The 14,121-nt window shown below is 64.1% G+C and overlaps 1 protein-coding gene across 1 annotated transcript; it reads left to right on the top strand.

Annotated features, from left to right (window-relative positions):
- The first annotated feature begins 64 nt into the window (after positions 1–64).
- On the top strand, positions 65–14,121 carry LOC119097362 (rootletin). The gene is made up of 12 exons (XM_037220409.1): positions 65–2,780; positions 3,045–3,143; positions 4,144–5,103; positions 5,230–7,973; positions 9,036–9,148; positions 9,450–9,568; positions 10,229–10,384; positions 10,884–10,913; positions 11,603–11,727; positions 12,899–13,040; positions 13,427–13,516; positions 13,822–14,121. Exons 1-12 carry the CDS (start codon positions 135–137, stop codon positions 14,113–14,115), a joined length of 7,518 nt encoding a protein of 2,505 aa, XP_037076304.1. The 5' UTR covers positions 65–134; the 3' UTR covers positions 14,116–14,121.

The following is a 14,121-nucleotide window of genomic DNA, read 5'->3' on the forward strand; positions in this document are numbered from 1 at the left end:
CAGGACCGAGGTGCGCCGGCTGACGGCCGAGCTGGAGCGGCTGCAGGCGCAGGCTGCACCAGGCGCAGGCTGAGCGCCAGCGCGCCGATGAGCTGCACGAGTCCAACGAGAGGCTGGCGGCACGCCTCTTCCAGATGGAGAAGATCGCGCTGCGCGTCGAGCTGGCGGAGAACGAGAACGAAAACCTGAAGAGCGAGCTGGCGTACGAGCGCGAGCGCGGCAAGAAGCAGCGCGACCGTGTCAAGCAGCTCAAGAGCTTGCACGAGGTGACCAAGGACGAGGTGAGCGGTATGCAGGCCGACTTCAGTCTCGTGCACGATGAGATGGGCAAGATCCGCGCCACGCTGACGGCGCGGCTGGAGCGCGTGCAGGAGCAGAACCGCTCGCTGGAGCTTCTACAGTCCAAGCTGGATCAGGCGATGCGCGAAAAGAGCGCGCTCAAGGAGCAGCTGGAGAGCGGCATCGAGCGCAAAGAGCGTGAGCAGGCGCAGATGCTACAGGCGCTGGACAAGCTGGGAAACGAGATCGAGACGTACAAGACGGAGTGTCGCGGCCTGGGGGGCGGCGGCCCACTGGCGGAGGCGGGCGCCGCGGACGGCGCAGGGGACGCGGTCGACGGCGTCGACACATCGTCACCGGAGGGCAGCGAGGCCGGCGAGGACCAGGTGGTGGCGCTGCGCCAGGAGGTGGGCGGCTTGCAGAAGGTGTCGGAGACGTACCGCCTTCAGATGGCCGGCCTTCAGGCCGAGGTGGAGGAGGCGGCGCGACAGCGTCAGCTGCTCGAGCTGGAGAAGAAGTGCCTGCAGGACCGGCTGCAGCAGCAGCTGCGCGACAAGGAAGACGTGTCGCTCAAGATGGACGCGCTATGTTCCGACACGAACTCAGTGCTCGTGCAGCTGCGCGAGGAGAACGGCCAGCTGCGGGCGCGCGCCGAGGCCGAGCAGGCGCGCAGTGCACAGCTGGCTGCCCAGCTGGCGGAGGTCGAGCGCGACCATAAGCAGGTGAGCCGCCAGATCGAGGACGCCGGCCTGGAGAAGGACACGCTGGCGACGCGCATCGCCCTGTTCAAGACCCAGCTGAAGGAGCAGGCCGAACTGATCGACTGCTACAAGTACGAGGTGGGGACGCTGAAGCAGAACTACGACAACCTCGACTCGGAGGTGAAGCGGCAGGAGGAGCTGGCGACCTCGCTGCGAGCCATCAACGAGGAGATCGATAGGAAGTTGAGCGCCGAAAAAGAGCTTAAAAAAAACTTCGAGGACAAACTCAGTCAGAAGCTGACAGAAATGGCGCAGCTTCAAGCTAGTCATGACGCGCTCAGGGGTAAGAATGCGTGCTTAGAGGAGCAGTTAGCGAGTGCGAGTGTTGAGTCTGAAGTCCCTCCCTTAGTTAAAGTGCTGCGGGGGGAGAAGGAGGCGTTGTCAAGCCAGCTGGAGGGCTGTGAGGAGCGGTGGCGGGCCGCGTCTGCCGAGCTGCTGCTCCAGCAGACGCGTCTGCACGAGTCAGAGCGGCAGAACGCTGACTGCCAGCGTCAGGTGGAGTCCGTGACGCAGCTGAAGGAGGTGCTGGAGACACGCTGCTCGGAGGCGGAGCAGGAGGCGGCTGCGCTGAAGAAGAAGCTGGAGGAGGCCCACGTGGAGATGATTCATCTCAAGGCGCTGCAGAGCGCGTCCGAGGACAGGGTGGAGAAGCTGACGCAGGACGTTCTGAACCAGGCATCTGGGCTGGCGCTGCAGGACGAGGTAATCGTGGAGAAAGGCAGGGAGCTGACCGAGCTCACTGTCAAGTCTCTGGACCAGGCTGCTGAGAACGCCGGTGTTCGCGGCTCGCCGCCCCTGCAGGGCGTCCAGGCGGAGACGCAGACAGAGACACAGGCTGAACCGCAAAGCCAGACGGAGACGCCGCTGGCGCCGCTCGCCGCCGAGGGGCGGCCGCGGGAGCCGGAGACCCAGGGAGGCGGCGGCCGGGCGGATGCCGAGCCGGACCCCCAGCAGGAGCTGGCCGGCCTGCGGCGCTCGGTCCACCTGCTGGAGCTGGAGCGCAGCCGACTGAACGCCGAGTTCGAGGCGCTGCAGCTGGTGTACGAGAATACGTCCATGACGCTGGAGGCCAGCTCTGAGCGGCTCAAGCGCGCGGAGGACGACCGGGCGCACCTGCGCCGCGTGGTGGACAACCAGCGCGACGAGCTGGCTGGCAAGAGCGAGGAGTTCGAGGAGCGGCTGCAGGAGTACCTGCGCGAGATCACCAACAAGAACGAGGAGATCACCGTCTTCCTGACCGAGCTGAAGCAGAACCAGGACGAGATGGACGACGCCAAGGCGAGCGTCGGCCAGCTGCAGGACATCATCCGCACCAAGGAGAGCACGCTGCGCACGCTCAGCGCCGAGCTGGCCACCGCCAAGAGTCGGGCGCAGACGCAGAACGAGCGCTTCCTGGCGCGCGAGGCCGAGCTCACGCGCAAGCTGCAGGAGGAGAAGGAGATGTTCATCAGCCAGCTGACGGAGGTGCGCGAGACGATGCGCTCCTCCATCGGCACCATGCAGGCCAAGATCCAGCAGCTGAACGAGCTGCTCAAGAGCCAGGATCTGAAGCACCACGTGGAGCTGAGCCGCGTGCGCTGCGAGTACGAGCAGCAGCTGGACGAGCTGCAGCAGGCGCTGGCGGGCGTGCGCAGCCAGTGCGAGCTGGCCATCGACGAGCTGATCTCATCGCACCGGAGCCAGCTGGACGAGCTGGCCGGCCGGCTGGAGGAGACGCGGCGCGAGCTGGAGCAGCTGGCCGGCCGCCGCCAGCAGGACTGGGACGCGGCGCAGGCCGAGGCGCTCCAGCGGCTGGCCGCCGTTACCGGCGAGCACCAGCAGGCCGTGACGCGCCTGCAGGCGGACCACGAGGCGCGCGTGCTGCGCCTGCGACAGGCGTACGAGCAGCGCGTACAGCAGCTGAGCAGCCGGACGGAGGAGGGCCGCGCGAGCTATCAGCGCAGCCTGGCGTCGGCCGAGCACCGGCTGCTGGCGCTGGAGGCCGAGCTGGAGGAGGCGCGCCAGACGCACCAGCGCAGCGAGCGCGCCCTGGCCGAGGAGCACCGCGAGGAGCTGGCGGCGCTGGTGCGCAGCCAGAGCTACCGGGCCGATTCGACGCCCGAGGTCAGTGGCCGGGTCGAGCCAGGCCGCCGCCGGCGAGCTGGACTAACTGCACGGGACGGCGCACCTGCCGACTGCCGCCGCCGCCGCCGCCGCTGCGGCCGTCCTGCATCGGCGGTCGGCGCGCTACTCCACCTCTGGAAGCGGAACGGAGTTTAGCTAGTGATGCACCGCCGCCACGGCTGCTGTGTGGAGTTTAGACATTGCCACTGCACCAGTCTGGTTGCAGTGGAGTGTGGAGGCTGCTCCTGTCCCGCTCGTCAGCAGCAACTGAGTGACGTCCAACCAGCAGTGTGACCTCAACAGCGTCACGCGGAACGTGACCCGAGCGGCACCTGCCCGAGGAGTGTAACCCCGAGTTGAAGTCAACCCAACCGAGTGTGGCCCTTGTAGAATCGATCCACCGAATGTAGCCCTGACAATATCTGCCGACGTAGTGCTGCCCTAGATTACCAACTCACCGTGTGTTACTAACGACATCGTCTCGTCGAATGTGACAGCTGTAGAGAAGCGACTGGGAGGTCTCCAGAGGAATGGAAGTGTGTTGGATCTGTCCCGTTTGAGCTTTGTTTGACGTTTGTGTGCACTAACCGCCGTGTTGACGGATCTCATGACTGATGGGCCTTGTGGTTTGTATGCGGAGACGTCAGGAGATGCCCTGCGCGCCTGATAACTATGCTGGCTATGCCTCTGTCCCGTTATCATGCAGTCTTTGGCGCTGATTTTGAACTAGTCTGCAGTTTATTTTGTTGGAGCAGAGAGTTGCAGTGGCATTGTGGATGGTTCACTGCTTTGGCACCAAAGGACACTCACTGGCATACTCAAACTCTGGACGTCATGTTTCATTTATCGGGCAAGCCACTTTTGAAGCAGTACGTTTTCTCCTGTATTTAATGTTTTGTTCGTTTACCATCTAAACTATAAGCTCACCAACAATGCACTTTGTTTGACTTCGTCCACTGCTGGTGTACTGACGCCGTGCCGTGCTGTGCCCGCCCCGCAGAGGGAGGAGTGCCTAGAGAAGTCGGACGAGATCCGGCGACTGGAGGCGTCGGCCGCCGCGCTGCACGCGCGAGTTGGCCGCGCCGAGGAGGCCGACGGCCAGCGGCAGGCGCAGCTGGCTGATCTCCAGGCCGCTGCCGATCAGCTGCAGACCAGGTTAGTGGAGGCGGAGCGCGGCGCCAGCCTGCTGCGCGCAGAAGCGGACGTGCAGGCCGAGCGGGCGCGCCAGCTGGCCGCCGCCCTGGAGACGGCCGAGGAGGCGGCGCGACAGGCGGACGAGCGGCTGGCAGAAGAGCAGAGCCGGGCAGAGCAGCTCCGGGGAACGCTGGAGGAGGCACAGAAGGACACGGAGGGCCTCGGAGCTAAGCTGGAGGAAAGACAGCAGGACACGGAGGGGCTCCGAACCAAACTGGAGGAGGGCCAGAAAGAAACGGAGGGGCTCCGAGCCAAACTGGAGGAGGGGCAGAAAGAAACAGAGGGGCTCCGAGCCAAACTGGAGGAGGGGCAGAAAGAAACGGAGGGGCTCCGAGCCAAACTGGAGGAGGGGCAGAAAGAAACGGAAGGACTCCAAGCTAAACTGGAGGAGGGGCAGAAAGAAACGGAGGGGCTCCGAGCCAAACTGGAGGAGGGGCAGAAAGAAACGGAGGGGCTCCGAGCCAAACTGGAGGAGAGGCAGAAAGAAACGGAAGGGCTCCGAGCCAAACTGGAGGAGGGACAGAAAGAAACGGAGGGACTCCGAGCCAAACTGGATGAGGGGCAGAAAGAAACGGAGGGACTCAGAGCCAAACTGGATGAGGGGCAGAAAGAAACGGAGGGGCTCCGAGCCAAACTGGAGGAGGGGCAGAACGAAACGGAAGGGCTCCGAGCCAAACTGGAGGAGGGGCAGAACGAAACGGAAGGGCTCCGAGCCAAACTGGAGGAGGGACAGAAAGAAACGGAGGGGCTCCGAGCCAAACTGGAGGAGGGGCAGCAAGAAACGGAGGGGCTCCGAGCGAAACTGGAGGAGGGGCAGAAAGAAACGGAGGGACTCCGAGCCAAACTGGAGGAGGGGCAGAAAGAAACGGAGGGGCTCCGAGCCAAACTGGAGGAGGGACAACAAGAAACGGAGGGGCTCCGAGCTAAACTGGAGAATAGCCAACAGGAGGTGGAGGGTCTTCGATCCAAACTGGAGGAGGGGCAGCAGGAGGTGGCGAAGGCCGGAGGCAAACTGGAGGGGGCGCAACAGACGATGGAGGAACTCCGAAAGAAATTGGAGCAGGAACAAAGTGAGACGGAGGTGCTCCGAGCTGAATTAAAGAACGCTGAGGGGCTTCGGGCCGAGCTGGAGGGAGCAGAAGGTAAGATAAAGGGACTGCAGGCCCAGATGGAGGAGGCACAAAGCGCTTTGGTAGACTACCGAACCAAATTGGAGCAGGCACAAAGGGAATCTGAGGAGCTCGGAGCCAAACTTGAGCAGGCGCAGCACGATTCCAATGGACTCCGGGTCCAATTAGAAGAGGCAGAGGGCCTGCGAGCCAAATTGGAGCACGTGGAGCGAGAGGCTGCCGAAGAGCTTCAAACCAAGCGGGATGACCTGCGGGTGGCTGATCAGCAGGCGGCAACGCTGCGCGCCGAGCTGGACACCGTGCAGAAGGAGGGACACCGGCACAGAGACGAACTGGAGGCTTCTCAAGCTGAGAACGCCGCGCTTAAGACAAAGGTGGAACATCTAGAAAGAGACTGCAGTAGTAAAGACACAGAGCTGAGTTCCGCGTTGTTGGATCAGACAGAATCTGTGTCAAGAGTTCGGCAGCTTGAAGAAGAGCTGCGTCAGAAGACCGCTGAGCAGCTAAGTACTCTCGCTGATAAGAGTAGTGCGGACAGCAGAATAGAAGCTCTAGAGCAAGAACTTCATCGGGGTGCTGCAGCCGTCGACTCGGCTACCTCGGAAAATGGATCCATGCAGTTACGACTACTGGAATTGGAGAAACTTCTGGAGCAGAAGACCGGTGAACTTGTAACTGTCCTCAGCGAACGAGAGGAGCGGGATGCGAAGGTACAAAGCTCGAGTGCGGCATTGCTGCAGAAGACTGCTGATGCCGAGGCCCTTGCTTCCAAGCACGCTGACCTGGAAGCAGCGCTAGCTTGCAAGACCGACGAGGCGGCGAAAGCGTCGGAAGCGCTGTGTCTGGCCCAGACGACACTGGGTGACGTGCAGACAGAGCTGCAGCGTGAACGGTCATCGGCCGAGGAGCGGGAGGTCGAGCTCGGCCGCCTGAGGGCGGAGCTGGCCGCCCAGCAGTCGGCCGCCGGCGCCGCCTCGGGCCAGCTGTCCGACCTGACGGCCGAGCGGGACGCGGCTGTTGCCCGGCTGCAGGAGCGCGACGCCCAGCTGGCCAGTGCGGAGGCCTCGGTCGCCGAGCGCGAGGCCGAGTTGGCGCGCCTGCAGGCCGAACGGGCGGAGGAGGAGGCGGGGCGCGGCGTCGAGCTCGAGGCCGCGCGCCAGCAGCTGGCCCAGGCCGACGAGCAGGCGGCCGCCTGGGAGCGCGAGCGCGTGGCGGTGGCCGAGACGCGCGACGATCTGGAGCGACGCGTCTCTGAGCTGGAGGAGCAGTTGGCAGAGAAGCAGCGTCAGTACGCGGTGGCCAGCGCCGCCAGCGTGGAGCTGGAGCGCCGGCTGGAGCAGGGCCTGGTGGACCGGCAGGAGGCGGAGCGGCGTGCCGAGCAGGCCGACATCCGACTCAAGAACGGCCAGAACGAGCTGGACACGCTGCGTGGCGCGCGCGAGCGGCTGGAGTTGGACACGCTCCGGCTCCGCGACGAGCTGAAGACGCTGACCGTAGGCAAGGTGAGCGTGGAGCGCGATCTCGACGACTGGAAGGAGAAGCTGCGCGATGCCGAGAACGAGAAGGAGCGGCTGGAGGAGAAGCAGGAGCTGACGGCCAAGGAGCTGGAGGAGTCGGAGCGCGCGCTGGAGGAGGCGCTGCGCTCGCGCAGCGACGCGGAGACCCGCCTCGAGCAGCTGGTGGGGCAGAGTGTGGAGGCGGCAGCTGAGAGCAAGCGTTTCGCTGCAGATAACGAACGACTCCAGGCGCGCGTGGAGGAGCTGGAGGGCGAGGCGAAGCGCGCCCAGGATCAGGTGACGTCGGCAGACGCCGCTTCGGAGGAGAAGCAGATCACCATCAGGACGCTCACGCTGGAGAAGCAGGTGCTCGCCGAGCGGGTGCTGCAGCTCGAAGACCGGCTGAAGACGACGCAGCTCGACCACGAGGCCACCAGTGTGAAGTTGGCGGAGCTGGAGCGGCGGAGCGCGGCCGCCAGGCCGCCGGCTGAGCCGCCGGCCGCCGGCCAGCCGGGCGACGACGCCGAGGGGCTGCGGGCCCGCCTGCTGGCGCAGGACGGCGAGCTGGTGCAGTTGCGCAGCGAGAGGGATGCGCTGCAGTGTTCGGGTGCCAAGCACAGTGCCCGCATCGGTGAGCTGGAGGCCAGCCTGGAGCAGCTGGCCGCCGAGGTGGGCCGGCTGGAACGCGGCGGCGGCGCCTCCTCGGTGTCCGCTCCGGCGCCCGGCGAGCGGCCGGTTGAGCGGCGTCAGGCGGCGGCTGTCGGCGCCGCTCCGGTCTCCGCCGCCGCCGAGCGGCCGCCGTCGCCCGGCCCGGCCGGCGCCGCCGTCTCAGAGCTGGAGGCGCTGATCGTGTCGGGTGCCCCCCGGTCCCGGGCGCCCCCCGGCGAGCAGGAGCCGCCCCGCAGCGAGGCTGAACACCTGCAGCGCCAGCTGACGGAGCTGGCCGAGCGCAGTGAGGTGGAGCGGCGGCGGCTGCAGGAGCAGTTGGATGCCGAGCGAGCCAAGAACACGTGAGTCCGCCGGGCGCCGCTGGCGTCGCCACTGCGTGTCTCGTGTGGTCGCGCCCCCGCTGAGGTGGCCATCGGCTGCCGTCGCTGGTCTGCAGTGCCCGGCTCGACGCCCAGCCTGCGGCGCTCTGCCTGCCGGGCCTGGTCATTGTTCCAACTCGCTTCGCTTACTAACCTTGCGTGCTGTCGAGTTCAGCCGCGCCAGGTTGTTGACAGCGGATGAGCGTATGTCTCATTCGCCGGATTCTTGGGTGCCACTGTTGCATGATTTAGATATTTTGCTGCCAACTAAATGGTGACGCTGTAATGCATGCAGGCCATACGGCTTCAGTTTTATTCAGCTGGTATGCTTCAAACGTGAAATGATAACAGCAACATCTGGTCGTGGTTATCCGGCCAGCTGGTATTCCTTTGCCGTCTTTATTCCTCTTCCTGATTGACCCTGTTTTCTTGATGCCTGGCTTCTGCCCTCCCATCAGCGCTGGTGGTCTCGAATGGGGTCATTTCTGTCCAACACGTTGCCAGTTTGTGCGGAAAGTTATTTCAAAAGCTAGCCGGCCCGAAATTTCACTGACGCAGAGCTAATGCCAAGCTGCCAGCTTGATTAACTAGCTGAGGGAGCGGTACCGATTTTCAATAAGTACAGCTTCCAGGCACGTGCAGCAAAAAGGAGGCATGCATGCCAAATGCGACAGCTGAGACGATTCCCTAAAAGGGACGTTAGCGAAGACACTCATTCAGACTGGCACTCCAGCGGTCGCGCCGGGGCTTCTGGTCATACCGTTGTTGTGTCAGCGCTGTTGTTGGCTGCGTGACTAACTCCTGCCGTTGAAGCCGATAATTCTGGCCTCAAATCTTCCGTCAACTGGCTTATTCACTGACTCCGAACACATTTGGTATGCGTGCCCCCACCCCCAACCCTCACCCCACCCCACCCCACCCCAACCGATGCACGATCACTGGTCGATGGTGGCGTGGTAAAACGAAACGAGCCGTCACATGGGATGAGCGCATGATGGCCTCGCCAGAGTTCGCGTCGTGTTCAGTGTGCCGCCGTCCCGGCAGTGCGTCTCTGGACGAGAGCAGCCGCCTCCTGGTGAAGAGCGTCACGGAGGACTTTGAGCAGCGGCTGCGCGAGCAGGAGCAGGGCCACCAGCGACAGCTCCAGCAGCTCATGGGTCCGTACCACCGCCGCCGCTGCGCTCAGCAACAGTGGCGCAGGCTGACACCCAGTGATTGGGCGAGAGCCGGCAATGCCTCCTTTTGTCTTGCGTCCTGCATATGTGCGTGAATTGGTGACTCTTGCTGGAAAAGTAATGTACGACTACCTGTCCCCAGTATTGCGCAGGTGCTGATGTGTGTGTGTGTGCGTGTGCGTGTGCGTCCGCATGCGTGTGTATGTGCGCGCGCGTGCGTGCGTGCGGTGTGGAATGTCGTCTGACAGTAGCTCACTGCGCCGTAACCGTGGCCGGCCCTCAGGCAAGGCGGAGCACCACGAGGGCTACCTGACTCAACAGCACCGGGACCGCGTGCGCTCCCTCTACCGAGAGATCGACGACAAGGTGGAGGCCATCGACCTGACGCGCTCCCAGCTGAAGGTGAGGCGTTGCCCGAGCCGGTCGGCCGTCCTGCTGTCCTGCCTTCCTGCCTCCCTGCCTCCCTGCCTTCCTGCCTTCCTGCCTCCCTGCCTCCCTGCGCCGGCCGTCCTGTCGTCCTGCACCGACCGCCCTGCCGTTCTGCGCCGGCCGTCCTACCGCCCTGTGCCAGCCGTTCTGCCGTCTTCCGTCCTGCGCCGGCCATCCTGCCGTCCTGCGCCTGCCGCCTGGCCGTCCTGCGCTGGCCGTCTGCCATCCTGCGCCGGTTGTCCTGCAGTCCTGCACCAACTGTTTGTCGTCCTACGCCGGCCGTCTCGTCCCGCGCCGGCTGTCCGTCGTCCTGCGCCGGCCGTCTGCCGCCATGCCGGCGTGACGCCACCGCCGTCGGCCCGGCCTGTGATCGCCTGCTCGCTCAGGCTACGTCGGCAACGTTGCATCGTTGTCCCATCACCGAGTGGTGCTTCTCTGAATGTTGGCTCGGGGGCGATGCTCACTGTGCAGTGCGAAGGCGCTCACTGCATCATTCGATGCGTTCTGACTGTCTCTGCTGGACAGCGCCACCCCGCCAGGATGCGTGCCCGTTGCTTGTGATGTGCCGGGCGCGGTCGGCCGGCCGCCGGGGCAAACGTGGAGGGTTGCTGACAGTGTGCGGTGGGCCCGCAGGACCGCGAGGGCCAGCTGAAGACGCTGCGGGACGACTACGAGCGCCAGCTGGAGCAGATGCGGGACCAGTTCTCCACCCAGCTGGAGGAGACTGTGCAGCGCGCCTCGCAGCAGCGGCTGGAGAAGCTGGAGCAGGAGCTGCAGGCTGAGCGACAGGTGATCCCTCCCCCCCCCCCCCCCCCTCCCCTTGGCCTGTCACGCTGCTCGGATGGACTCTGTTGCGTCCGTTTTGCGACTGGCGTCGTTTTTTGGATCTCACTTATTTTGTCTGAACTTCTCCCTTCCCTCCTCCTAACTCTGTGGTCAGATGTTACTTGCCGTGCTGGCCTGGCCTCCCACTGATGCCTTCTCGGAATGCAGCGTGTTTTTGTCTGATATGGCGTTTGCGGTCAGCGTGCAAACAGTAGCCGGCTCTCTAGTGTTGTACTGAACTGTCGTTTGCTGTGATCCCAATAACACTGGCCCGCCTCAGCGCTGAGGGATGGTCGTTGATCGTTGGACTGTCGTTTCTGTGGTCCCAATATTACTGGCCCGCCTCAGCGCTGAGGGCTGGCCGCTGGTCGTTGGACTGTCGTTTGCTGTGATCCCAATAACACTGGCTGCCTCAGCGCTGAGGGCTCGCCGCTGACCGTGTCCCGTTGTTTCCGTTTTGTAGCTCGCGGAGGAGGCGTCGCAGACTGAACAGGTGCGTGGCCCGTCTGCTCTGGGATGCTGCGCATGCGCACCATCCTACTGTGCAACACACGGCTGTACTCGCCGACCGTAGGGCTTGGCTGACCGATAAGAGGACGGCAACTTAGGAAGCGCTCTGAAACCGTCTGTGGCTCTTTGCCATGGGGACCCAGTAACCCAGCTGGGGAGAGTACTCCCGTCCGAGTGGTCTCGGGTTTTAGTTTTGGTCAGTGTGCGTTAAGTCAGCTCTAATTCATCCATGTGTCCTACCCTGTGTACCTGCAGCAGCCTGGCACTGTACGACGTTACCTCAACCCCGACGGCTCGCCTTCGCTCGCATCAATGGCATGGGATTCTATCTGATTAATGGCATTACTGACGGCAGTACATCATTGATGGCGCGGGGCAACAGCAGGGTATAGCCACATTTGAGCGGGAACTCCAAATGTCTGAAGTGTCGTTTGCCACATTATCATCCCAAGGAACCGAAGGAGAATGTTGCCTTTAACCCAACCTCACGCAATGCACGTTGTACAAGTCTGCGCCGTGCCGCAACTCTGCACTGTGTGGGAGTATTGCTTCGGACCCTCGGCGAGTGGGCCGCCTGTGACCCGTGAGTGACCTCTGGCGGCCATGTGATGGACGCGTGACCCCGGCACCTGAGCGATGACGCCCTGCGGTGACGCCCCCTCCACCCGCCAGCGGCTGGAGGACACCAGCCGGGTGGCGGCCGCCGCTGTCGAGACGGGCACCACCAGCCTGGAGACCATCCGCAGGCAGGTGCTGGCCCAGCACAAGCAGATCGAGCAGATGCGCAAGAAGCACAAGTGAGTCCGGCCGCACCGGCCGCTGATGAGTCTCTCCTGTGAGGCGCTGATGTGACCGCTGACGACAGTCTCTCCCGCGTGTCGGTGATGTGACCGCTGATGACAGTCCCGTCTGTGGGTCGGTGATGTGACCGCTGATGACAGTCCCGTCTGTGGGTCGGTGATGTGACCGCTGACGACAGTCCCGTCTGTGGGTCGGTGATGTGACCGCTGACGACAGTCCCGTCTATGGGTCGGTGATGTGACCGCTGATGACAGTCCCGTCTGTGGGTCGGTGATGTGACCGCTGACGACAGTCCCGTCTGTGGGTCGGTGATGTGACCGCTGATGACAGCCCCTCCTGTGGGTCGGTGGTGCGACCGGCGCCGGCCGTCGGTGACAGTCCCTCTTGTGGGTCGGTGATGTGACCGCTGATGACAGTCCCGCCTGTGGGGCGGTGGTGTGACCGGTGCCGGCCGTCGGTGACAGTCCCTCTTGTGGGTCGGTGATGTGACCGCTGATGACAGTCCCGCCTGTGGGGCGGTGGTGTGACCGGCGCCGGCCGTCGGTGACAGTCCCGCCTGTGGGGCGGTGGTGTGACCGGCACCGACCGCTGATGACAGTCCCTCCTGTGGGTGGGTGGTGTGACCGGCGCCGGCTGTCGGTGACAGCCCCTCCTGTGGGTCGGTGGTGTGACCGGCGCCGGCTGTCGGTGACAGCCCCTCTTGTGGGTCGTTGATGTGACAGCTGATGACAGTCCCTCCTGTGGGTCGGTGGTGTGACCGGCGCCGGCTGTCGGTGACAGCCCCTCCTGTGGGTCGGTGGTGTGACCGGCGCCGGCTGTCGGTGACAGCCCCTCCTGTGGGTCGGTGATGTGACCTATGGGTCGGTGACATGACCGCTAGTTGGCGTGAGCCGTCGCAAGCGGCGCGTGCCGTCGAACCCAAGGCCTCGCGGTGCGGCCGCGCCGGCCGCCGGGGCGACGCGCGTGCGCGGCAGCCGCTCTGGGTGTGGTGGTCTGGGTGGCTGCTGACGTACCATAAAGCCTGCTAAGGAAATTGACGCGGACGTTTCCTTGGGGCCACGGAAACGTTCACGTCCACCCGGGTCTGGTAGACGACAGATGTCGTACTGTCAGCGTGTCATGTGTGTCAGCATGCCATGTGCGTCACGTGCAGCCGGTGTCCGGCAGACGCGAGGTGGCGGAGCTGCGGCGGCTGCTGGAGCTGCGTGCTGCGCCGCCGGCGCACGGCCAGCCCGGGCTCGACCCCGACACCGAGCTCGAGTACCTCAGGAACATCCTCTTCGAGTACATGATGGGCAAGGAGCCGCTGGTGAGCTCGCCGCGCGCGCTACCCGGCCACCAACTTGGATGGCTGAGATGCCGCAAATTTCAGTAGTGGCTGGTGGGTGCTTGGGGAAATTGAGCGATACTGATTAAACTAGGCGGAGCAGCCGCGACCACCTTCAAACAGTGTCCTGCTCTGGCGATCGGGACGGCGTCACGTCTCCACGAACGTCACCAGCACGTGGTCTGAGGGAATGGCGTGGTGAAGCAGCCGCGCGGCCGCGAGGGCCGGTTAGATGTTGATGATACATCTATTGGCGCGCTCCATTTGTATGGCAACCGTGAAAGCCATGGTTTCCAGATGTGAAATCCATTCCATATTGTTAGGTGCACTGATGTGGGGTGGCATGACATCTGCCGTCGTTTGTGCAGACGCTGGCCAAGGTGATCGCGGCGGTGCTGAAGTTCAGCTCGGACCAGACGGAGAAGGTGCTGGAGAGGGAAGAACACCGCCAGTCGGCGGTGAGTGCCACCTGACACTGGTCAGATGAACCTGCACTGGCCTGTGACGCCGATGCACGCATGCTTACGGTGGTGTCAGATGGTGCCGCCTGTGTAGTTCTAGCCGGGCCGCGCCAACACCACTTCCGGCTTGAAGGGGCGGAAAGTAGGTCATACCAGCGAAATTCAACTGAAGTGGGGATGTTTCTGACTCGACAGAGGCATCGGCAGGCGTCTTGCGATGTTCTTGGGATATTTCGTGCGGCTATAAATGCAGGCCGCCGCTCCGAGGCTCCGTCTTGCATCTCCGGCCTCCTGCCGCGCAGCCAGTGGCAACGTTCCCGAGCCGCGTCACGTGCTCCATCTTAGGACCAGCCTCCGGCTCGAGTTCCCAGGCCGGCATTCCGACCTCGCCTGCGCGGCTTACAGCGTTGACAGCCATCGGCGTGTCGCACGGCGGTAACAGCTGCCCATGCGTGGGACGAGAGCCGTCTGCGTGTGGTGTGGCAGCCGCAGCAGCCGCCGGTGTGCCGGGCGGCAGCTGCGACCTCGGTCGGTGTGTGTGGACGTCAGTGACGCGGACGCTGTCGTCCCGTGCCGCCGGCGGCGGCTGCCCGTGACCTGCT

The sequence above is a fragment of the Pollicipes pollicipes genome, unplaced genomic scaffold, assembly GCF_011947565.3.
Source record: "Pollicipes pollicipes isolate AB1234 unplaced genomic scaffold, Ppol_2.1 Scaffold_4295;HRSCAF=5057_pilon_pilon_pilon, whole genome shotgun sequence".
Classification (NCBI taxonomy): domain Eukaryota; kingdom Metazoa; phylum Arthropoda; class Thecostraca; order Pollicipedomorpha; family Pollicipedidae; genus Pollicipes; species Pollicipes pollicipes.